Raw genomic sequence first — 24,906 nt, 5'->3', positions numbered from 1 at the left:
ATGTTTGATTTTTTTAACATTATAATGGGTGTAAGTGTAGTATAGGTAACCGATTTAAAGTGGGTGGGGGATAAAAAATAATTAAGGAGTTTTCATAATACAATTAAAATAAGTAATAATGTTACAATTAAATAATAGAGTAAATATAAGATTGATCAAAATAAAAATATTAATTCTTTAATAATTGGCGCCATCAAGTTCTCTAGTTAAATAATAAAGACAACTATATATATATATATATTTTTAAGAAGGAATGTATGTCGATGGATAAATGTAAGAATAAAAGAACAAATATGATTTTTTTCAGCATAAGTGGGTCAAATTATAAAGGAGTAAAATATTTGTTAGTAGGTCAATGCACAAAGTGTTTTTTCCTTAACATAGCATGATGCCGTGCTATTTAAGTAATTGAAGGAGTCCCCCTTTTGGAATTCAAAAAGCTGCTCTCAAATTTCCTTCTATGGCATACGATTTGAGGAACAGAACGGAACCGTCTTACGGTACGCAATCGCCCATATACGGCCGGCCGGCCACTACTGCTCCTCCCCTTCCCAGCCATCACCATCCGATGTACGGTCAACCATCCAGCCTTTACCCTCGGGTCGGTCAACACTCCGGCGGCAACTTCCCCGGGCGTTTTAACTCAACTCCTTCACCATCGTCCACTAGTATGTCTTACCTCTTTGATTGTTCCCTCACTATAACTATATGTGTACTTGAAAGCCAATATCTGTTTCGATGGCTAATATGTGTACTTGTTGATGTCTAATTTTGTAGCCGGAATCGGCATCGGCATCAGAGTTGCTATAAAACCAGAATATCAAATTACACCTCCGGTATGAAACCTGTGATTTTTGTTGTATTAACCGCCTCTAATTTCTATATTTACTTATATAGAAGTTAGAACACATCATGCACATATTGATTTAGTGTGCAGAAGTATTTTCCTTGCATGTCCAGTCCAAACTAGTTTGTGATTGCGAATCGCGATGTAGTAATAGTTGGTTGATTAATGAGGAATTTGAAGAACATATTTGGACCTGACATAGTTATTTTGGTTCTTATAGCCCCCATTGGCTCCACAAGGAGACGTTCCTCAATGCACATTTCAGTTTGATTTTGACCTTGAGAAGAAGATTTTGGCTGAAGCAGATCAAAAGGAAAGCCAAATCTGGAGCAGGTTACCTCTCGAGAATCTTCCATCTAGAGGGTCAGACTCAGACCAAGCTTCAAAGGTGTTAGTTTCATTTGATGATTCTGTTAATCTTACTTTTAGTTTAAGTTAAACAGGTGCATTTTAATGTGAACCTGTAATGTGTTGCTCGTCAGAAAGGGTATATAGTTGGGTCTGATGGCTGTTTTCATCTTAATGGTTGTATGGACTTGTCACTAATAAGGAAATAAATTAGAGAAGAAGAACAGATGGAGGTGCTAACACCTTACTGTTGAAGTAGCTCGAGCATTGAGATAGTGTACATCATTTTATATCCCAACGGGTGGTTTTACACTCCTCTCAATAGAGGTACAAGTTCGGATAATGCAGGTCTTACTTCAACTTTCATGTCTTCCTTTCTATGACTCTTGCATGGGGAAAATGTTCGATCTTATTCCTTCCTTGGAAGTTTTCAAATCATAATATTGCTTTTGAATAATTTTGTACCTCAAAATGTGTCCATCCTTTGACATCTTGGAATATGCCGAGGACACATGAATGATATGTTTGCATCTGTTGTCAAAAGGCCCTTATGTGCTTTTTTTTGAAACTGCTTTTGCTGATACATTCCCTCTAGGTATGAGATTACAGTGTGTTATGCCATAAAGAAACTAAATGTGATTTCACTTTCTTTGCCTATACAGAACACTGATTTGTTAGAGATTTGCTAAGTGTTATCTTTAATTTGAATGTAGGCATCCTCTGGAGATCCTGTTATGAACAAATACATTGCATTCGGTCTCAACAGAGAGGCTGTGCCTCTTGCAGTTGCAAATTATGGAGACAATCCAAACAAGGTATTCTTTGTCATCTTACATGATTCTTGTAGCCTGAAAATCTAGAATTTTATTTTAATGAAGCTATGGGTAATAGATATGTATCTTTGATACTCAAAAAGTATATCATGTAATTTATTTGGGGCGGAAGGAGCGGTAAGAAACTAAACAATATTACTAATTGTTCCAAACATTATTGCAAATATTAGAATGAGGGAAGATGATGTTCACCAACTTTTTTCAGGTCACGGAATTTGCTGACGGTTATACTTACTTAAAAGAAATGGGATTCTCATCAAATAGTGCTGCAGATGCGTTGCTAATGAATGACAACGACACAAACAAGGCAATCCAACATTTGCTAAACAATCCATCTTACTAATGCCGGGAGTTGTGGTGCTATTATAAGCCACATCAATAATGCTATTGTAAATGTGTTTATAATTGTTTTGATAATGCTATATTCAAACTTATGCAATTAGAGACCATCTTCTGATATCCCGGTTTGTAGTAAAAATAACTTTGGATATTCTATGTTTGGTGTTTTAAAAAGGTAGTTAAAAAGTTGCCTGAATACTTGCTATTGCTTCCATTGCATCATCTTTGCCTCCGCCGCCATTCTTGGTAACTTAAATTTCTCTGCTCTATCAAAGAAGTTATCAGAAGAAGAAAAGGAAATGATGTCTTGCATAATCGAGAAAGAATCTAGTGTCCATTTCCATGACATTGTAATATTTGAAAGACATAACGAAAGAATGGAGGACACAATAAACAGACGAAATGAAAGGAACCTATTATCTGAAGTCATGTGACGATGGGGCTCAATTAACATCCAATAGACTATATATTACAATTTTGTACAAGTTAAATTGCAGTTACACAAAAATAAATAAAAGAAGAAGAGCTTGGAAATTTGGCAACGAGCCATGCAACATAACAAGAGAAAACATAACCAGTTGAACGTGATGAAAAAATCAATTTAATCGGTTCAATTCTCAATAGAAAGATAATCACCTTAATAAATGAAATTATACGAACTGATTCCTCCTTGGAATGGCTAGGTAGTACGCTAGCGGTTCATGTTGTCGGACTGCTACACTAAAGGTGCAACTCACTTCCGCACAATTCTTGTTCTCGCACCCTCTGGGATTCAAAAGATATCTCACAACTTTAGAATCATGAAAAAATACTTAGCTGAGGGAAGAAGAAATAATGATCAAAACAAAACCTAGAACTGATTTCAGTAAAAGTAAGGGTACAGGAAGAACACAGAAAATGTCGAAAGCTTAAACTAACACTGACCTTCAGTTTCCTCAAAGTCAATTTCTTTTACTAGTTCGGAAGTTGCATTGTACTCAAATCTGCAAGATGAGAGTATAAATGTATGAACAATGACATAAGACATATTTCCCAAGATAAAACTTCAAGGGAGAAGAAAACAGGCAAACTTAGAGAGGTAGAGGGGGGAGAAAAAGAAGCAGCTAGTGCATCATAGGAATAAAAAATAAATAAAACAACAAAAGAGCAAACATCTACTGAGATGCTCCAAACACCCTCTCTCTCTTTCTGTTTCCAATCCATCTTATCATCTACATACATGTCCCAAGATTAAGATTTTCTGGTCATCCACAGCTTGCATAGGGCTGTCCATTGAGAACTCATTATTCTAGCTAGGCATAGAGATTAATTTGCTTCATTGTAACACAACTGACACAAAGGAACAAATCAGTGTTTTCTCTACAACAATAATTGAATCCTTAGTATGAAAGCAAGACAAAGTATTCACTAGTGTATATGCTGGCCTGAAATCAAGCCAAAAACTTTCTTTGTCTTGGCCCCTTGATCATTTTCTCATACACAGTTCTTCAACAATACACACTAAGCTACTTCAATAATATCTGCAGATGCATCCGTTTTCAGCTGAAAACTTTTTAAAATACTGATAAGCCAGATGAAAGAACAATTGAGAGTTCAAAGTCAATAAGAAAATTGCACTGCACTTACCTATTAGAGAGTAGCACCTCAAGTTCATAGTCGGATTGACTCCTGGTAGCATCTACTAAGACAGATACAATTTCCGTCTTCCGAGTACTGGCTATCAGTAGATCATATTCAGTTGGGATAATAATTGCTAAGAAATTATCACTTAGTTCACTCAAACAGAGCTTTTCAACAGCTGCCAGGGAAATCCGCCTTTTAAGTGCATCAATGTCTGGATCCACAATGTAAACGGCAAAATCAGTTATAAGAAGAATGCGCCTCTTCATCTTCCCTGTACTTGTGAACTTCAAAACTTTGTCTGCAAAGAGGACTTTCTTGTCACCTGCAAAAGAATATACAGATCAGCACAGGTTTATATCTTTGTTATGAGAGATGAATCATAAACCAGCCATAAGTAATCAACCACACCAAGTGAAAGTCCTAAAAGAAAAGCACTACCACAAAAACAACAATAACAGTAACAAACCTAGAGTAATCACCACAACCACAACTCCACAACTCCAGATGTGAGGTCCGGGGAGGGCGGTGTTTATGCAAACCTTACCCCTACCTTAGAAAGAAGAGGTTGTTTCCGAAAAACCCTCAACTCAAGTAAAGCATATCAGAGAAGGTTTGGAAAAGAAATACAGTAGTGATGGAGCCCTAAAAAAGGGGACATGAACAGTATCAACAACAAATAATATGCTAACTAAAGTAGAGGAAACAACATGTAATGATAAAATAAAAGAATAAGATAGTAAAATAGTAATAATAAATAGTGGTAAGGAAACAAGACAACGGTCGACTGCCTACTAATTTTCTACCTAAACCTCGACCTCCAAATCCTCCTTTCTAGGGTCATGTCTTTGATAAGTTTAAGAAGTGTCATGTATTCTCTAATCACCTCTCCCCAATATTTCTTCGGCCTATCTCTACCTCATCCCATACCCACCATAGCCAACCTGTCACACCTCCTCCCTAAGGCATCCATGTATCTCCTTTTCATATACAATGACATGGTAGCAGAAGAATCCTTCATGTGCTTTGTCTTTACCTATACAAGTTTAGGTGTATAATAACTCTTCCAATGAGTTATTGTGTCGGCTAAGGATATATGACCAAGGATAGTATTCTATCCAGGTTGAGAGTGTCTATCATCCTCCCGCAAGCTAGTGTGGGGATTTCGGACAACACCTAGCTTGGTGTGCAACACTTGAAATTGATGCTTAGGCAACTAGTTTGTGAGAATATCTGCAATTTGAAGCTCGAAAGGAATGAACTTGGTTTCCATTGCAAAATCGTAATCAAGTTCAACATGTATAGTGAGAGCATGTAATACTGCATTTGCCGTGAGATGGAGAGCACTGATATTATCCGTGAACAACAATGAAGGACAATATGGNTTTGTGTATTAATCTTCAGCACTAAAGGCTGGGATCCCAAATTTACATCATGGAGCTACATACAGTTGCGTGTACTCAAAACAAAACTAAACTAGATCCTACTTCATCTTACAAAGAACCTAGGATATCTATAACAGCTATAGGATCATCTACATACTCCGAACTGCACCAATAGCAAAAAGTGATTATGCAATTCATTTTAATCCTGTGTAAAGGACTACTAATACTCTCAAAGCATCTCATATTTCTCTCCTTCCATATGGTCCACCAAATCACTGCTGGGACAATTCTCCATCTGCTTTGGTCTGTACTGCCTTCAGTGTTCCAGCTTTCTATAGCCTGACTTGCCCTTTGTGGCATGGTCCAGTTTGTGCTTCTGAAGCTAGTAAATAAGTGCCACAATTGTCTAACCACCTTGCAATGAAGAAACAGATGGTTGATTGTCTCTGCCTGTAGCTCACAAAAAAAACATCTAGGACACATATGTATTCCCCTCTTCATTAGATTCTCCTGTGTTAGTATCGCCTCTTTAACTACCAACCAAGTAAAGTTATTGTATCGGCTAAGGATATATGACCAAAGATAGTATTCTATCCAGGTTGAGTGTCTATCATCCCCCCGCAAGCTAGTGTGGGGATTTCAGACAACACCTAGCTTGGTGCACAACACCTGAAATTGATGCTTAGGCAACTGGTTTGTGAGAATATCTGCAATTTGAAGCTCGAAAGGAATGAACTTGGTTTCCATTGCAAAATCGTAATCAAGTTCAACATGTATAGTGAGAGCATGTAATACTGGATTTGCCATGAGATGGAGAGCACTGATATTATCCGTGAACAACAATGGAGGACAATATGGAATTGCCAATATCCTTGAAGAGATAGGTGACCCATGTCAATTATGTAGCTAGAAAAGTCAATGATCAATACTAAACTTCGGCGCTAGACCTAGCCACTGTGTGATGCTTCTTGTACGACCAACTGATGCAATTAACACCAAGAAAGACACATAGGCCTGTGGTAGACCTTCGGGTAAAGGGACATCCAGCCCAATCTGCATCCGAAAAGCCGACAAGGTTGAGAGACAAACCAGGTGAGATACGCAGACCCAAGTCAGGAGTGCCTGCGAGATAACGAAGGACTCCTTTAACACCCTTCCAATGTACATCAGTTGGACTTTGCATAAGTTGTCGGTAAGGATATATGACCAAGGATAAGATTCTATCCAGGTTGGGAGTGTCTATCAGATGTCACTCCTAACTTGTCCTGAATATCGTTGTTCCTAATCTTATCTCAACATCCTCATTTACGCAACTTTCATCTTCTGGACATGCGAATTCTTAACCGGCCAACACTCCACCCCATATAACATAGTAAGTTTATCAACCACTTTATAAAACTTAGCTTACTTTAGTTACATTTGTTTTCTTGATCAAAATAAAACTTACTTTTTAAGTTTTGGTGGCACCTTTCTATCACACAAGACACTAGATGCGAGCCTCCATTTCATCTGCCCGCTCCAATACAATGTGTAACATCATCGTCAATCTTCCCATTTCTATGGATTATAGACCCAATATACTTGAAACTTCCTTTCTTAAAGATAACTTGAGCATCAATCTTCACTTCCACATTTGCCTCAGGAGCTACGTCACTGAACTTGCACTCCAAGTACTTAAGTATCAATCCTCACTTCCACATATGCCTCGTGGGTTACGTCACTGAACTTGCACTCCAAGTACTCTGTTTTAGTCTTGCTCAACTTGAACCCCTTAGACTCAAGGTTATGTCTCCAAACCTCTAGCTTATCATTAATTCCCTCGCAAGTCTTGTCAATCAATACTATGTCATCAACAAAAGCATACACCATGGCACCTCCCCTTGTATGTGCCGCGTCAATTCATCCATCACCAAGGAAAGCAATATTATCAGCTATTATTACAGTCTGCCTTGCAGCTGAAACTAACTGCTAAAGCAATTGCATAGCAATCTAGACACACCAAGCAAATTCTCTGAAGCCATGCATTACTTGCTGCAAAAAGAGCATTGAGGGATAGTTTCAGTTTCTCTTTGTCTGGGATGAAGAATTGTAAGATGGTTCTTACTGAAAAGTGTGAGGATTACTTAGTGTGCATTGTACAACTGGATATATGCATACATTTCTCCAGCTTATAGTAGATATATTATGAACTCATCTCCTCTGAAAATTCTTCTATAAATACAATAAGGCTCTACCTCAAGATGCAAACAGCGGTGAACGATGTTAAAGCCACTAAAGGTTGTAAAAACTTCTACAAAGTCTGTTTATACTTAAGTTTCCCTCTGTACTTCTTAAAATCATGCAAACAACTTGAAATGCCATTCTACAATAAGAGATGACTCGACTTAATGTGGACATTCAAGAAAATCAAGCATGGAAAATGCAGACAAGAAACACAGTTGAAGACTCATAAATCTGGAGAATGGTAATCAATTGTGAAACACATAACAAGTAATTGCCGAAAAATAGGTTTTTAAAACTCAATGACAAAGAAAAAAAGAGCACAAAACATTGAATGAAACCAAGAATATCCCCAACTTTTTTTGGGGATAAGAACAAAGAAATCCTCAACCTAACTACAATACCAAGTAAAACAAGGACTATTGGGTTGAACTGCAAGCTACAAATAAAGATTTTCATTTTGACGTGAGCTCCAAAGTTCTTAAAAAGTTTCATTTAAAGAAAAAGGTTACTTCCAAAACAGCTACACAGGTTCAATCCAGCCCATGGTGCAAATAAATACTAACATTTCATTTCTTATATTTTAGTAAAAGATGGAAAAAGAGAAAAAAACACAACGTCCAACTGAATATCACTAGAGGGATGATCCAACTACATATTTATTCAACAAAATACAACTTACAGCTCCTACAGCTTTCCTAATTTCTCAACCTCAAACTATATTTCGCTCATAAAAGCTTTTGAAAGCTGTCCAGAAACAATAAACATGCTGTTTAACTTAAAGTAAAGTGTTTTAACAGAATAAAAGAAAACATATTCACAAAAAGAATAAACTACCAAATGTGTCGTTTCAAATCAAACAAAACTTATTTCCGTAATAAGTGAAAAACCTTTAAATGTTATCATGCCGAGTCTTTTTTTAAACAAACATTTTTCCTTTTAACTTCTCACCTGTTCTTCTTCCGTATTATTTTTAACAAAAAACTATTTATAAACCACTTAGGCTTATGGTACTTTTTCAAGCATGAAATTCATTATTTACTTTTGTTAGTTTTACATTATTTAATTTACAAGCTTACTATTGGTCTAGTACATGTTGGTTTAGAAATAATTCAGTGTTTTTAAAAGAGAAAAGCGAAAAGAAGCGATAAGGTCCTTGGAACTTGGAATGAAAAGAGAAAATGAAGTGCACATTTCTTTGAAATAAAATGCACTATAAGAGAAAACAAGAAGTACTACTAAATACAAAATATATATGGACTAGTGCAGTAATAATCAATTTGCAATTAAAATAACCAATTTCAACATTCAAATACAATAACGCTAACTGCCAACACTAAACAAACTCCACAAAGTTCAAGATTCAAAAAACCGATTGATTTTCATTCGGATCATCTTGCAGGTCATTGTTTGAAGCAGACATTTCTATGAACCGCATGGCTTCGCCTATGACGATTGCCCCTCACTAAGCATCATTCCACAAAGGCTTTCAATAACATTCAAAAAAACCATTGTAACGTTTAAATAACATTGATGAAAACATTATTCTAACCAACTCATACAACAACTAAAGTTATTGTAGTACCTTTATAATCACAATGCAAAAGGTTTTTTTCTTTTGATAAGGTAAAGGTTTATTGACTAAGTACCAAGAAGGTACCAAAACCAAAAGTTACAAAAGACTGCTGGTAATGCTAGAGGTTAAAAATAAGCTTCTTCCTCTGTTCTATTTTATAGATTACTTGTTCTTAAAGAGTACACATTATATTTGGAAATTCTTTAACTTTGAACTAGTAATTTTATACCTAATATCATACCCCTATAGCCATATTAATGTCATGACATCTTTAAGGCAACAGGTTGAAAGAGTACTTTCACCAATACATACTATATGAGCTAATTTTACATTTCGCGAAAAAATGTGCCATTGTTCCAATGCTATTACAATTAGGCGTCTGCATATTCAGTTTTAACCACAAAGCATCAAATCAAAACTAGAACGTAAATTTCAAACGTTAAGATTATGTAATCAAACCAATGTTCAAGTAATTGTGCAACGGAAATCACCTGTACAGGAATAAATAAATAAATTATGAGAATTTTAGGATGTGGCTTTGACCACAGAATTACCTTGTTTTTCTAGAATCTTCATGAGATAGGGTCGAGAAGGCACGTCAAGGTAATCGCCGATGTAGTTTCTATGAAACGAAGCTTTTCTTCGTACCTTTACTCCCATGAAAGGATCTCGATTTTGATCTTCCGTGACATTGTTATCCGTGGGCGTCAGCTTCAAACTTTCAGCATCTTCGTCGTCGTTAGCGATCCGTTCATCATCGTCAAGGACCGGCCGGGTTTGGGCCGGTAACTGGACTTTTCGGTTTGATGATTGAAACCATGCCATCGCCGGCGACGGAAGGAAGGAAGGAAGAGGTTGGCGAAAAGTGCCGATGTGTAAAGATTGTTGGTTGGTGAAAACAAACGTGTCGTGTCTGACTGTTACCTCACCTGGATTCTCACAGCAGGACCCAATTGTCCCCACTTCATCATTTGAACAAAATAATATTCTTCATAATTTGTTCCAATTTGTATTTTAATTTCTAGGATATTTTAACCTATTATTCTCTCTTCACTTTTGTTTTTTCTACTTGTGAGACTTTTGAATTTTGAAATTTAAATAAATTTATCTTTGATAGTAAATTTTTTACTATATATTTTTAAACTGTAAATTTAAATTTTTTAACTCTTGAAAAATGAAATGTGTCACCTAAATTGGAACATGATAGTACTATTTAGACTTTGCAGTTTGCATCTAACTTAAAACGATAATAATTGTTATAAATATTTTATTAATAATATTCATATTAATTTGACGAATAAGTAAATTAATTTTAAGATAAAATATGAAAATTTATGTTCTCATTTTTATTTGTCTATTATTTTAAAATATATTTTTATTTTCATTTATCATTTTTAATATATAAAAAAATAAATTATTGTTCAAGATAATATTAAACATATTTTAATAGAATAATATAATACAACCATTGTTTTCTTAAAAAATAAAAAAATATATCAACTACTCCCTCCGTCCAACAATATTTATCCACTATACTAAAAATAGATGTCCAACCATACTTGTTCATTTTATGAATTCCTTGGATAATTTTATGCTTAGTTTCTAATTTATCCTTATATTATAATTTTTAAGACATTATATTTATTATATCTAAAGGTTGATAAAGTAAAAAATGAAGAGAGGGGAATAATTGTTTTTCTAGATAGGTTAAAAGTATCCATCTATTTTTGGAAATGGTGGTTTGAAAAAATTGAAGAGTAGGCTTTTGGAATATGGACAAGTGGATATGTCATATGTCATATCACTAGCATATCTACTTCACTTCATTGCTTGTTTGCGAGTGATTTTGAATGAGTGATTGAAAAAGAAGAAGAAAGATGACTGCAGCATTTGTGATGAATGAAATCATGAGCCCCTCTGCTGATGATCCTTTGCTGCCGGTCTGCCGGATACTGCACACAGACAGGACCAACCAAGAGACTACAGCAAGGAGCTGAACCCCCACAAGTATGCCATGGACAAACATTGGGTTTGTCATATGTATGAGGGACGGCCTTTTTACTTTCAAGTATGTTAAATATTTGCCTATTATGTGTGAATTAATAGTGGATTTTTACTTTTGAGTTGCAATTTGATAAATCCATGTCTTCTTAGGAGGGGAGGAAAACCATATATACTGTGTCAAACTTGAGATTTGAAGGAAACTAACTGGCATTCTTCGTGATAACTGTATTTCCGATTTTATTTGCTTTGTTGGTTTGTTTCATGACCTGTTTTTTCTGGCCGCTAAACAGAAATTAGGATCTAATAGAACAGGTAAGCAAAATAGAGGTGATAGGTCTAGAGACTGGAAACAAATTCTCTTCTGTTTTGTGGTCTGTCAGATTCTTCTGGTAGTCCGAAGATCCCCCAATTCCTTAAAATCGGACCATGGTTCGCAGAATGCAAGATGTAATCTTTGAACTTGTATATGGCTACTGTATACAGAATTGCATAATCATAGAAAGATTGTGCTTGGAGGATTAAAGATACACCCTAAAAAGGGAAGTTTAATTGCACATCAATCTGTTGATAATATGAAATGGGTCTTTTTCTTGAACTAGTATATGGTGTTATGTTAAACGTGTTACACATATATTGCCCTTTCATGCTACAACAACAACATACCCAGTGAAATCCCACTAAATAGGGTCTACGAAGGATAGAGTTTACACAAACCTTACCACTACCTCGTGGAAGTAGAGTGGTTGTTTCCGAAAGACCCTCGGCTCAAGTGCGTCAAATCCAAGTAAAAGAAGACAATGAAGAAAACATAGTAGTTAAATAAGAAAAGCAAGTGTACAGTCGATAAAAAAGCAATAACAACAACAAAATAGTGGGGTCATGTACCCTTTCATGCTACATGAGCAAAAATACCTTGAACTGCATTTTATTTCATTAGAATCATTGCATGTTCTTGCTATTATTGTGAAAAAGACTGAGTAGCCATAATAGGTTACAGGAAAAATACTATTTTGTCTTTCTGGGATGCGCTACTTAGGAATATGTTCGTGTTTCTGAGGCCAGTTTATGCTGCAAAGACACCTTTTTAGATTTCATAAACCATACCAACTTGAAGTGTTTTATCTGGTGGAATTTGAAGTGCAGAAATAGCTGCCCTGCTATTCTTCTGAAGAAACCTGTACAAGTACTCTATAGTGAAGCGAGCAAACCAACCTTTATTTGCTTTGAGAATGGTTCTTCCTAAAACAAAAACGGGTCCTCTTTCAGCAGCTGCATCTATTTTTCGTTTTTCACTAGTAGACTCGGCTTGGTCTTGGAGTTTTGTGATCATTAAAGTAACAAAGTCATCTCCTTCCATGCTTTGAGAATCCTTATATCCAAACTGAATCAAACACCGATAAAATCCTTCAACTCCCGTCTTCCCCACATTGTAGCGTTCCTCCACCAGGACGGTTTTGATGGGAAGAGTTCTAACAGTGACAATTACCAGGATTTCTCTTACAGAATTTGTGTGCTGAATGTAATGACAGATTATGGGTGGAATGCCATTTCCGAGATCAGTGAAAAAGAAGCAAATTCCTGGTGCTCGGTATGTACTATAGCTTGATAGCATTTGGTCTAGATCAGGTAAACTCATCTTTCTATCTGCTTCATATTCTTTTTTCTTACTCCTTCCATATGTCCAAGATAGCATGATAGTCAAGAAGAAAGCAGAAATAGCAAATGGCACCCATCCTCCTTGTGGTATTTTATTGAGCAAAGATGTCATGAAACAACCTTCAATTATTATATAAGGCAAGAAAAATGCCAAAATGAGAATGATATTTGTCTTCCATATGATTAGCATCACTAATGCTGTCAAGAATGTTGTTATGATCATGACCCAGATGACCACCACCCCTGTAGTTGAAAAAGAAAAGTTAGTTCTATTTCTCAGCGAAGTACGCTTTATTTGGACTTCCAGTTGTGGTTTAACTTAACAACAACAACAACAACAGATCCAGTGTGATCCCACACTTGTCTGGAGAGGTGGGTGGTACGCAGACCGTACCCTACCTTTGCGAGGTAGAGAGGTTGCTTATGATAAGACCCTCTCGGCTCAAGAAAAACGTTTTTCAAACATTTTCATACTATTAATTTTACTCATTTGAAAACAGACTCTCTACCTCCACGAGGTAGCGTAAGGTCTGTGTACACTCTACCCTCCCTGGACCTCACCTGTGTGATTACACTAGGTATGTTATTGTTGTTGTTGTATTAATAATAATTTTACTGATTATAATAGGTTATTTACCATTGTTACAGATTATTAACCCATTCTTGCAATAAAAAGTTGCATATAATTGGTTATTTTAAGTAGCATGATAGTATTAGATTTTTTTAAGTTGTCGGTGTACAAAAGAAATCTGAGTGATGCTTACCATAGGCATTTGCTAGTTCAACACCTCCTTTGAAACCAAGAACGAGAGTGACACAAAGAATCATGAGGATGTAGTTTACCTCTGGGGAATAGATTTGTCCTTCATGCTTGGATGAAGTATGTATAATGTTTACTCGAGGGAAGCATCCAAGAGCAAGTGATTGCTTTACAATGGAAAAAGTTGCTGATATCATGGACTGGCTAGCAACCACGGCAGCTAGAGTTGAGATTACAAACATTGGCCAGTAAACAGGTTTTGGTAGGGAACTGTAATAAGCGTTGTTGATATTCTCCGGATACCTCACTAGATAAGCTGTTTCTCCGGCATAGCTGAGAACTAGGGATGGATAAACTATAAAAGAAAATGCCAACTGCAAGACTCATTGTACAGAAATGCCATCAATCAGATTAACTTTTCTAATGGTAGATTAGAGTTCTTTGTTCCTTACCTGAATTGCTCTTTTATTGAAATGACCTAAATCAGCAAACATGGCTTCCGCTCCTGCATGACAGTTTAAAACATGTCGGAAGTGAACTAATTTTCTCCTATTTCATATGCTTTTCTTTTATCTTTTTTTTTTCCCCTCAAAAGTAGTTGTAAAGTTAAACCTGTAATGCTTAGAAATACTGCACCGAGAAGATTCCAAGCAGTCTTTCCATTTCTTGAAACAAATTTCACTATGTAGTGTGGAGATATGGCTTTAAGAACGGATGGATAGTACTCCAAAATATTGTAGATACCGACTGAAACATTGGTAGCAAACCACAATAACATTACGGGTGTGAAGCAGAAGCTAACTTTGCTTGTTCCACAGCGTTGAAAAGTGAAAAGTGCGATTAACATAATCACAGACATGAAAACCACATGATCTGCAGCCAATAGAACTTTCATTAAACCTCACGTTTTGGTGAGTAAATGGAAGCAGATCTGAACTAGCAATAGAACTGTCTTTTGAAAATTATTTTGACTTTACCTTGTGTTATCTTGGAAGAGAGAGATTGAATTCCTTGCAGGGCTGAGAGAACTGATGTAACAAGTGTATGGACATGAGGCAACGTCGAAAGTAAATATAACTTGGAGAAAACAAAGGAAGAATGTTACCGCAAGTAGCAGGAGTGAGAGCTCCATCACCAATGACCATACAAGTTCCAAGTAAAACAACAAAAGTAAGAACATTTTGAGCTGTGGAACTTCTCTCCAGGAACTTCTTAGTTTTTGAACGCCTAGAACTTCCACTCTCTTGGCTGTAACAAGCCATGCTCTCATCAGATTCCATCCTAACGTTGTGGATACTAAGTTTGCTTTGGAAATTGATATGGCGACAGAGATATGAATAGAGAGCAAAAGTACCGCCTTCTCCATGATCATTAGCATGGAGGACGATGAAGACATATTTGACTAACACAAGCAATGTTAGAGTCCAAAAGATTAGGCTGAATGTCCCAAGTAAATCATCTTCAGTGAGATTCGTCAAGCGAGTAGAGGAAAAGACATTGACAGGAGGAGTGGCAAGGTCCCCATATACAACTCCAAGAGATTGGTAAGCCAACAACAAGGTCTGCATGGGTGGATATTCCTGAGAAAAATACTCAAAATCTCAATATCCTATGAAGTGACTTAGAAGTTTCAAGACAGTAACAAAAAAAAGTGTGATGTTATCAGATTTTATCGAAACTGGTAGTAGCACTAGCACACATCGAGGATAAAATGAGAACAGGTTGCTTGTGATGATTTCATCATGTCCTATGTCAACCTCCAGATGCACCGGTCTGCAGGAACCATGATGACTTAAGGTGTTCAAAAGGAAGAGGTAGTTATTGTTAGCATGATTGGACAAATTCTAAATATTTGTACATATTTATGTTATAACTCTAAATATTTGTGTAATGATGATAGGAGATAGCATAGATTAATGTAGTATATTTTCAGAGATATTACAATTAGGAATAGCATATATTTAGGGATATATAACAGATTTTTAGGCATGTAAATCAGAATTCTTTCTATTTAATGGTAGAACTCTCATTTGAGAGAACTCATTCAGCAAAATTGACATGGTATTAGAGCCAGGCTCATCCCAATTGTTGTTCACCGATGTTGGGCCCCCATTTAGAAGTGTTCACGCTCCAGTTGAGGTTTGGGCGTGCGGGGGAGTGTTAAGATGTCCCACATCGGTAGAGGGATGAGAATTTGGTCTCCTTATATGGACTTGGACAAACCTCTCCTCATGAGCTAGCTTTGGAGGTTGAGTTAGGCCCAGGTGTCATATCTTTACATGGTATCAGAGCTACACTCTCTTGAAATCTATGCAAACCTAGCAAAAGATCTTTCACAATGAAAGAAAAGGATCTATGTGGATGATACTAGTTAGTTGGTTTAAGCTTCAATTATGCTAATATGTTTACTTTCGATCCCAATGTTTGCTGGGAGTCTTTTGGTTTTGTTTGAGATTTCATGCGTGGGAAATGCAAACAGCTTCTAGTGCTACAAAAACTAATTCTTTATTATATTTGAACTTAGACAAAGCTTAATGGAGTGACATGGACAATGAGAATTCATATAGCCGAGGATTCACATAGACGGTCTTAAACAGAGCGACAGTGGATATTTCTTGGAATATTGAAGGTGAGAAAAAGTAAAGCTTACCTTAGCTTTGGTTAAGGGAGACTGGTATGTCTGCATAACTGTCATGTATGTTTCCATAGCAGGTACTGGTTCTGGAACAACTCTCCTGCTGTTGTTACAAAGGTCAATACGGTTACTATCTCCAAGATTGCTTCTACTTTCAATATCATAGTTCTTTATGCTGGAATTGTTGCTTTTAACATCTTCCATGTTTTAAATGCAGGACACTTCCAATATTCTAGTTAAGAAGTTGCCGGAATTGTTGCTTTTAACATCTTCCATGTTTTAAATGCAGGACACTTCCAATATTCTAGTTAAGAAGTTGCCGTACTTTGTGTCATGCTTATATAGCTTCAAAAAAACCTCAAGGACTATTGATTTGGTTGATCCTAAGAATAAAACAAAAGATATAAGTTAGAGCTGCAAATTCTAAAAGCCACAAGTTGCTGGAGAGGGAGCAGGTAAAGAAACACATCATCATATATATTTTAGCAGTAATTCCACCAATTTGCATACAAATTTATTTCATCATCATGTTGGAGCACTTATCGATTCGCAGACAGGGATATGAAGATAAATTATTGGTACATTATCTTGTTGACATTATTTTTATACAAAGGAGTGACTACACTCTCTCACAAGTGACATATAACCAGAAATTTTTAAAAATCTGCCACTGTTGCTTTGTTGGATGAACCTTATCTAGTCTAGTCTAGTCTAGTTAAATAAATCAAGCTTAAATTTTTACAGTAAGTTGATGACAAGTGAAAACTAGTAAATCCTCTGATTAAAAAGGTAAGCTTGATTAATGAACAAAAGCTCATATGCAATTTTGCTGGCTTATGATTATTTGATTATGAAATTTTTGTTTTATTATAGGTATATATATCAGTGTTGACACATCTTGACCTAAGCTAGTCCAGTGTAATGGTTAAAGTATTGCATAACTTTCTTATGCTCCCGTGTTCCGTCCTAGCTAGCGATATCATTATATTTTTTTACACCTTTAATAAAAATCTTAACTCCGCCGCTATCCGTCCACATATGTACATGGAGGACGTAGGTATTGCCGAAAGTGTTAAGTGAGAAGGATGTAAGTTATTCTAAAAGGGCTAACTGACATACACATATGTATACTACTTTGGAGTCACACTGCTTATTAAATTTAGTCAAAGACGTCGACCTATCTGTCCAAAATACTCTTATGAGGTATTTAACTTTAAATTTTATTGGCTTTACATGTGAGTAAATCAATTTGATTGCAATTTGGTCACTATTACATTGTTCTTATCTTTTCTCTATCGTATATTCTATTCATATTTACCTCTAAATGATTAAACGTGCATTGGTGGATCAAAATATCAAACAATAATAACACACCAAGTATAATTTTAGAAAGTGAGGTGTGGAGAGGATAAAGTGTATGTGGATCTTACTTGTACTTCAGGGTGGAGAGACTCTTTCTGATAGATTCTCAACTCAAGAAAAAAAAAACAGTTCAAAGCAATCTAGAAAGGAAGTAACAAAAGTACAAGAAATATCATATAGTAACAAAAACAATAGATAGTTATAACAACTCTTTTTGAGGGTTTTTTCAATTGAAGAAATTATTATTTTTTATTTAGAGTCGTCACTTGAAATTGAGTTATGATGTTCCAAGTCACTTTTTTGGATCTCTAATCAAAAGAAAATGCTCTTTTATTTTTCGTTTAGCGAAAAGAAAAGACCAGATAAGAAATTTTATTGACCGAGGGGAAGGTATGAGGCACTTTTCTAGTCAGTGGTTCTAGCACGTTCGCTTTTATTAACTTATACTCAGCTTAAATTATTTTTTGAATTATTGTCATAGACTATGATTTGCTCGCATTTTATTGTTGGACTTTTATTGATCTCAACCTAAATGCTTCACCACATTCTTGATCTTGACATACACATGCTTAGAGACACAAGTCACTCGTTGCGAGAGTGCATTGCACCTAATAATCTTTGTCTACCCGTTTGACTTGAATTAATGAAAATTAATTATTAGAACAATTTGGGTGACTCTCTTTCAAGTGTTTCAGAAAAAATGTCTTATCACATTCTTAATTGAAATCACATTTTTCTTTTAAAAAAGTTGTCTAAATTTGCCTCCAAAATTAGTTTGTCAATTTTTAAGTGCGAATCAAGTGGTGCCAAACTATAAAAGTTCAATCAAAATTTGTCAATCTATCGTTATTTCCAAAACAATATCATCAAACTTTTATTTTTGTTTTCCATTTTCGATGTTTGATACCCACATTGGTGTCCGACAAAATCCGAACTCACGCATGGACGTCTCACGTACAACACAACACTTGTACTCTTAGAAAAGGGTTATATTTACTCTTTGTTATACTTTTTGGTTATATTTGCTCCTACATCCAACTTTGGGTTTATATTTCCAACTCTGGATTTATATTTACCCTTGAATTGTTAAATTCCACATCACTCCCTTGTATTATCCTACGTGACTCCTACATGGGACATACGTGGATATAATCTTCTCTGATTTAATTATTACACATCACCCCCAAATAATTGGAAACGTTGTTTTCACTTTGTTCCTTTCAATTCTTTGGGTGAGGTATAATAATTAAATTAGAGAAGATTATATCCATGTAGGATAATAAAAGGGGGTGATGTGGAACTTAACAACTCAAAAGATAAATATGAACCTAAAGTTGGATGGTAGGGGCAAATATAACCAAAAAGTATAACGAAGGGTAAATATAACCATTTTCTAAGAGTATAAGAGCAAACATGACCTTTTTCCGATAATAATAATAATAATAATAATAATAATGATGATAATAATAATAATATTAATAATAATAATATTTATGATACCAACGAAATCAGGATCTCCGAAGACGGGCGGTAGTCCGCGCGGTCATCTTCAATCTAGCTTGTTAACATCTGAATTCGAGGAATAAATCTGAATTGAAATATATACAAATTTTTATATAGTTGAATGATTGTATGGAAGGAGCTAACCCTTTTACCCAAGCTTAGGGCCTGTCGAGCTTCAAATACGTATTATTAGTGTTGTCCATGTGTCTAGTAGTTCTAACCGGGTATAAAATGCCATTTTTAACTCCTTAGCGGGCTGAGACCACGGCTGGCTTGACGGAGTCACTAAGACAAAGCCACTAACGTGTTGTATTGAATTTGACTGTACCACTATCTCAGAACCAAATCAAGAAACCATATAGAAATCTATTTATATTTTGATACAGTCTAGATCTTTCATGGTAGATATAAAAGCGAAGTTAGTTATCCGACATAGATATAATTCTTTAGCCGGACATAGTCACGGCTTTAGATCGGAGAAAACTACTAAAAGATATAAAGATTTAAAGAATAAATATAAATTACCTTGTAACAATGGCCAACAGGGCCTATGAGATAACAACTATGCAACTTTATTTACTTTTGGTGAAGCTCCGGTAAATTGACAATATTACAAACTATGAGATGATTTACAATGGAAAGACCAAAAGAGAGAGAGAGCGTTTTTCGACTTGCCCTTCTCCAACTACAAAAGAACTTATTTATAGAAGAAAAAAGAATCTAGCTACAGTGATCTACAGTGATTGTGGGTCCCTTATCATTGGGTCCCATATGTACAGTAACAGTTTTTCTACTGTTGTTCAACAGTTTTTCTACTGTTGTTCAACAGTGTATCTACTGTTGATAGTGACTTTTACTTGTTGAAGATCAACTTCACACGTGATCTTTTCCCTTTAGTTTGCGGAGGAGATCTACCGCTTTTTCCAGCACATCCTCTGTGGTAGGTTCACATAATTGAGCTTCTTGAATATCTGCAACGTCATCACTTGTTTCACTTCGCAGTGAAGTGCCTGACTTCTCGTATTGGATAATATTGAGAAGTATGTTTTTTCTTACTTCGTCGAGATAATTATTAATCATCTCTTCTTTATTTCCATCCTGAATAAAGATCTTTCGAGCAATATGTCGGACGGAGCTATCCTGTATAATTCCCTTTTGAGGAACAAGACAATATTCTTGAATTCTTTGTTTAATAAGATTCAATAATTCCTGTCCGTATAACGATTTGTCTTGGGATCTTGTTTCATTAATTTATTCCAAAAATTATTATAAAATGTCTTGTATAGACAAGGAATTTGTTCGTCGGTGAATCCCACCTCCGGAGTCCATTTGTGAATCCACGGGATCAAGAATTCAATAAAGAAATAGATTTGTTTGATCCTTTCAATATAACAGATATGATATGTATGATATAATTCGTTCAGATTTGGTGAGATTTTTACCCATTCGTTGTATAACTTAAGAAATGGATCTGGTAAAATCTTAGTTATTGGGTTGTGGTATGACCACCAATTTAGGAACCAATTAGGGATTGGTTCTGCAAATATTTTTGCACAAACCTTTATGAACCATGTATGCTTGTGTCTCTCATTATTGTAGATGAGGATTGTTGCACCCTATTTCAAACCAGCCGAAACAGTTCATAACATAATACGGCCGACACTCTGATTTTGGAAAAAATTGTTTTTAGAGTTGCCACCTATATTTTAAGGAAAATATTAGGAAAACTATTTTTTAATATGTGAATGTAAACTCTGTTTTGATTTGCGAAACCAGTGAGATTTTGAGTAAGGGGTTTGGTTACTCGAGGGGAAGGTATAGAGCATCCCTCAGAGCCTATTCGAAGATAGTCCTTAAACTCAATTTAGGAAAATATAGTTAGGAAAAACTTGTTTATTTATTTGCTTTTAAAATCAATGGCAAGTAAATTTTATTATTTTAAGAAAATAGTAAAATACAAGGTACAACATATAAAATGTATGAAATTTATAGTAGTATGTTTATTATATGGTAATAAATAAATAAATGTACTAAAAATGTATGACAATTTTTATATGTTAAAAAACAGAGGTGTCTTATATAAATGTATAAAAATAAATGTTGAGCTTAAAAGATATGAAAATTTGTCATTTTATTTATATATAGAATTGAGATGTAAAGGAAAATAAAATAAAATAAGATAATAGTTGGGCGCAAATATATATTAAAATAATGTGTATATTAGAGTGTAGGGATTTATGAATTATAAAAAAAGTATCATTTGTAAAAGTGATAGTAGATATATGAAAAAATAATATGAAAGCGTAACAAAATAATAAGTCACGTATAGAGAAAACTAAAAAAATATAGAATTTTGTACCTTTATGCGTGTGACATATATATGCATGTACCTTGTATTTTGAACTTGTTGGCATATCTAAAATCTTGAAATGACATGTTAAGAGATTAAAATATTTTAGCAATATGTGTTTTATAAAATAGATAGTAATAATAATAAATATAATTTCTTCACAAAGGGGTGATGTAAAGAAAAAATAAAATAAAGTGGGCCTAACTATTGAAACTTATTCTATAGTTAATTATTATTTTTTTGTTAACAGTATAAGGGTCTAGTTCCCTACTTGTTTTATTAAAAATAGGTATTTCTAAAGCGTAAATATCTTAGCCTTAAATATATTTCTAAAGGGTAATTGCTTTAGCCTTTAAATTAGTTTCAAATTTATTTGGGAATTTTAAAATGAGAAGTTTTCCTTAACATAAAGATCTGAATGAGTATTGATAAGTATATCTATTAAATATTTTTGGTTCTTTAAAATAATGTTTCTTCTTCCTTTTGAAAGTAGTATTTTCAAGAACTTTTAGACTCGAACTACTACAACTTTTAAACTCTCAAAATATAGTGGTTAGTTCAAAAGAAAAAAAACTACTTTTAGATCCTAAAATTGGTGTTCAAATACTAAGGAAAAGATTGCATTTTTACACCAAAAAATCTACCCAGTAAGGCTGTTAAAAGCTGTATTTTTTACCTCTCAAAACTTGCATTTTCAAGTTAAAATCTGCATCTTTTTACGCTTAAAAAAAAATGCTTGATAGAGCATGTTAAATCTGCATTTTCGCACTAAAAAATCCGCAATTTTTTAAGCTAAAAATCTGCATTGCCAGGTTTTTAAAAGTTGCAGTTTTACCTCTCAAAAATCTGCAATTTGCAAGCTAAAACCTGCACTTTTAACCTCAAAAATCTGCATTCACTAAGTTGCTGAAAAATGTTTTCAAACGCTCATTAAAACAACTCTTAAATAAAAGAGGTTACTCCCAAGCTCACTTTTTAAAAGGTTAATTTTTCACAACCAAAAGATATGTTAAGTAACAAATGAAACTAAGTTAGAAAGCGTCGTCCTAGGCCAAATGGTCATTACTAAACTCAATATCTAGAGGGATGGGAGATGAACGACTGTGTCTTACTATCGCTCTCAAATGGTTTCTATAAACCCAAAAAATAAAATCAAGCATAAATATAAATATAAAACATTGATATGGAAAATGTTAGTCAAGATGGCAACACATATATGCATATAAAAACACGTGAAACTTTGAAGTAGGGAGGAAGCGCTGGACGCTATCGACGTGAAAATGGGCTGTTAGACACGAGCTTATGCTGCTATTAGTCGCTTCTCTGGTTTGGGCAGAGATGGAGTCATATACTAACTCCAAACGCGCTCCCGAGTGTACATGTGAAATAAAGAAAAAAAAAAGATAAAAAAAATTAGCAAATGGGCTGTAAGATTATCATAAAGCATAGAGAAAATAATCTATGAAGTCATATGTTAACCGAAATATACACCTGCACAAACATTCACGTGCCTAGAGGCAATTTTTTTTTTAACAGATTAACATTTTTCTTTTTTAGACTTGTATAAGTTAAATTTGGAGTAAAGAACTTATGAATGTGTTTTCTACTACATCAAAACAAGTTTAAGCATGCATAAACTATCTGGTGAAGCATATGAATATACATTTATTCTTTGAGTCCAATAAAAGAAACAAACAATATTAATACAAGTAGTTTCTAAGGAACAAGAGAGGATATTGTATATTATTTCGTTATATACTATGTAACGGTGATGTTATATGCATGAGGATCTAAAGTACAAATACAAAATAAAGGGGCTATACATTATTCTGGGTAGACAATTTTGTTTTCTAAAAAATATGAGATTGAACTTAGCATTTTAGAATTCTTGACAGCAAGTAAATTGAGAGACATATGGAAGCTCAAGTAAATATTCAGTTCGTCATCATAGGGAATAAATATTCGTATGACTGCATTACTTAATCAAACATAAGAAAAAGTTAAAGTCGTTGAGCTAACACGTTGGTAGCAGACTAAGTTAACTAGACACACTTAGCTTGCATAAATTCTTATCTAATGTCCTCGATTTCGCATGAATACGGGCAGATTTATCACGTGTCGATACTCATGAGAGAAAGGAGAAAAATGCAGTAGTTCAATCCAATATATTACAAAGCTATCATGGGGGTCCTTCTAATTACTTAGGCGAGATGTAAGAACAAAGAGAGAAACTTATCATATTTCATTCAAAAACGGAGGAGGTTTTCAGGAAATCAAAGAGAACAACTGGACATCAAGCATTCATAGTGTTTTATGCCCTTTAGGAGTCCATTTCATGCTAAACTAAAGGTTGCCAACATTAAGGTACTCATACCAATGAATATACCAAAGAAACAGTCGGATAACAGATGCACAAATATTTCAATGATACTACGATTGACAACTAACCATGCTTGAGAATAGCCTTCGTTCTTTCATGTAATTTGTTCAAGCTAATACACAAATCAGGGGCTGCTTATGTATATATAAAAGACATCAGTCAACTTCAAGCATAAAGATTAGGATTAATCTTAGATCTAAAACAATAAACAATAGCCTTTGCATCAAATGACTACAAAGAGGGGACAACTTCCTTAATCATAAATTAAACAGGGCCTTTTTATTTCGAAAAAAAAAAGATTAAGCTATATTGCAGTTCAGAAACTCAAATTGGAAACACATCCTCAGCATTTCATAAGTACGCATCCTAAATCGTATTCAAATCAAAACAAGAACAAGGGGATGTATATAATTTTTAATGGGAAAACTTAACTGTACTAAAAATAAGAGACAAAATCTGAACAAGCAGATTAAGAAACCTTTTCGAAATTATCAAGAAATCAACCCAAACGAACAACTAGAGTTTGAACAAAATAAAGGCGAAGTAGTGTACCTTTTCAAGAGCAGCAAACAGGGGCGTTTCGTCAAGAGATTTCGACTTCGAACTCCTTACCCAAACTCAAATTGTTTTTCTCCCTGTTTCTGGATTGTTTTCGGATGTTCATGGATGATTTTTATGAGAACCAAAGGGTTCCCTTTTATAGCCAATTTAGGCTCCAAGAATTCAAATTTGAATTTTGGAAAGCCAATATCAGAGGAAGCAACAATGTAATCATGACGAAGAAGAAAATCTCTCAAAGATCGACCTTTTCAGGTCAATTTGAGAGGGTTGAGTGACTGACGTGCCATTTTCCGGCGGCCCAAAGCCGTTCTTCTGACAGGGGGATGGGGGGATCATGTGGGGGTGATGGGCGAGTAACCTGTAGCCTCCGATTTTCTGAAAAAAGGAAGATGTTGCAGTGATCTTTGGGGAAGATGAAAGGGGAGGGCGAACGTGATGGAGAAGACGTTATGGAAGAAGAACGTGATTTCTGGGAATAATAGGGCGGGTGTAGGGGTCTAAAAGTCTTTGGTTTGATCTTGACCATC

The 24,906-nt window shown here is 35.0% G+C and overlaps 3 protein-coding genes and 1 long non-coding RNA gene across 10 annotated transcripts in view; 2 read left to right on the top strand and 2 right to left on the bottom strand.

The window, feature by feature from the left end:
* Positions 1-350: 350 nt before the first annotated feature.
* On the top strand, positions 351-2,523 carry LOC125873389 (uncharacterized). The gene is made up of 5 exons (XM_049554325.1): positions 351-668; positions 778-836; positions 1,068-1,235; positions 1,909-2,010; positions 2,234-2,523. The coding sequence occupies exons 1-5, from the start codon at positions 461-463 to the stop codon at positions 2,369-2,371; spliced, it is 675 nt and encodes a 224-aa protein (XP_049410282.1). The 5' UTR covers positions 351-460; the 3' UTR covers positions 2,372-2,523.
* A 275-nt stretch (positions 2,524-2,798) lies between these two features.
* On the bottom strand, positions 2,799-10,134 carry LOC125873160 (uncharacterized). Of its 3 annotated transcripts, XM_049554044.1 has the most exons (4): positions 9,723-10,132; positions 3,994-4,312; positions 3,292-3,350; positions 2,799-3,132 (listed from the first exon to the last, which is right to left on the bottom strand). In XM_049554044.1, exons 1-4 carry the CDS (start codon positions 9,991-9,993, stop codon positions 3,101-3,103), a joined length of 681 nt encoding a protein of 226 aa, XP_049410001.1. In that variant the 5' UTR covers positions 9,994-10,132; the 3' UTR covers positions 2,799-3,100. The 3 variants fall into 3 exon arrangements, with proteins under 3 accessions (XP_049410001.1, XP_049410002.1, XP_049410003.1); XM_049554045.1 differs by lacking the exons at positions 2,799-3,132; positions 3,292-3,350 and adding an exon at positions 3,358-3,916 and having other exon boundaries at positions 9,723-10,134; XM_049554046.1 differs by lacking the exons at positions 2,799-3,132; positions 3,292-3,350 and adding an exon at positions 3,358-3,909 and having other exon boundaries at positions 9,723-10,133.
* A 1,111-nt stretch (positions 10,135-11,245) lies between these two features.
* Positions 11,246-16,295, bottom strand: LOC125872837 (potassium transporter 26-like). Its single transcript, XM_049553638.1, has 7 exons — positions 16,239-16,295; positions 14,694-15,168; positions 14,566-14,616; positions 14,201-14,461; positions 14,041-14,093; positions 13,593-13,962; positions 11,246-13,071 (listed from the first exon to the last, which is right to left on the bottom strand). The coding sequence occupies exons 1-7, from the start codon at positions 16,293-16,295 to the stop codon at positions 12,257-12,259; spliced, it is 2,082 nt and encodes a 693-aa protein (XP_049409595.1). The 3' UTR covers positions 11,246-12,256.
* The window catches only part of LOC125872839 (uncharacterized), a 15,004-nt gene continuing 2,764 nt past the window's right edge, over positions 12,667-24,906 (top strand). The window contains exons 1-7 of one of the 5 annotated variants that reach the window (XR_007447170.1): positions 12,667-12,798; positions 13,598-15,402; positions 16,113-16,217; positions 16,301-16,340; positions 16,513-16,678; positions 16,968-17,012; positions 17,097-17,155. This is a non-coding gene — a long non-coding RNA (uncharacterized LOC125872839). Of the gene's footprint in view, positions 12,799-13,597; positions 15,403-16,112; positions 16,341-16,512; positions 16,843-16,967; positions 17,013-17,096; positions 17,455-24,906 lie in introns of those variants that run through there. The other 4 variants (XR_007447171.1, XR_007447172.1, XR_007447168.1 and 1 more) reach the window with 4 other exon arrangements.

The sequence above is a fragment of the Solanum stenotomum genome, chromosome 8 (assembly GCF_019186545.1).
Source record: "Solanum stenotomum isolate F172 chromosome 8, ASM1918654v1, whole genome shotgun sequence".
Classification (NCBI taxonomy): Eukaryota; Viridiplantae; Streptophyta; class Magnoliopsida; order Solanales; family Solanaceae; genus Solanum; species Solanum stenotomum.
The sequence above is the reverse complement of the archived record's forward strand: the minus strand, read 5'-3'. Positions and strand labels throughout refer to the sequence as shown.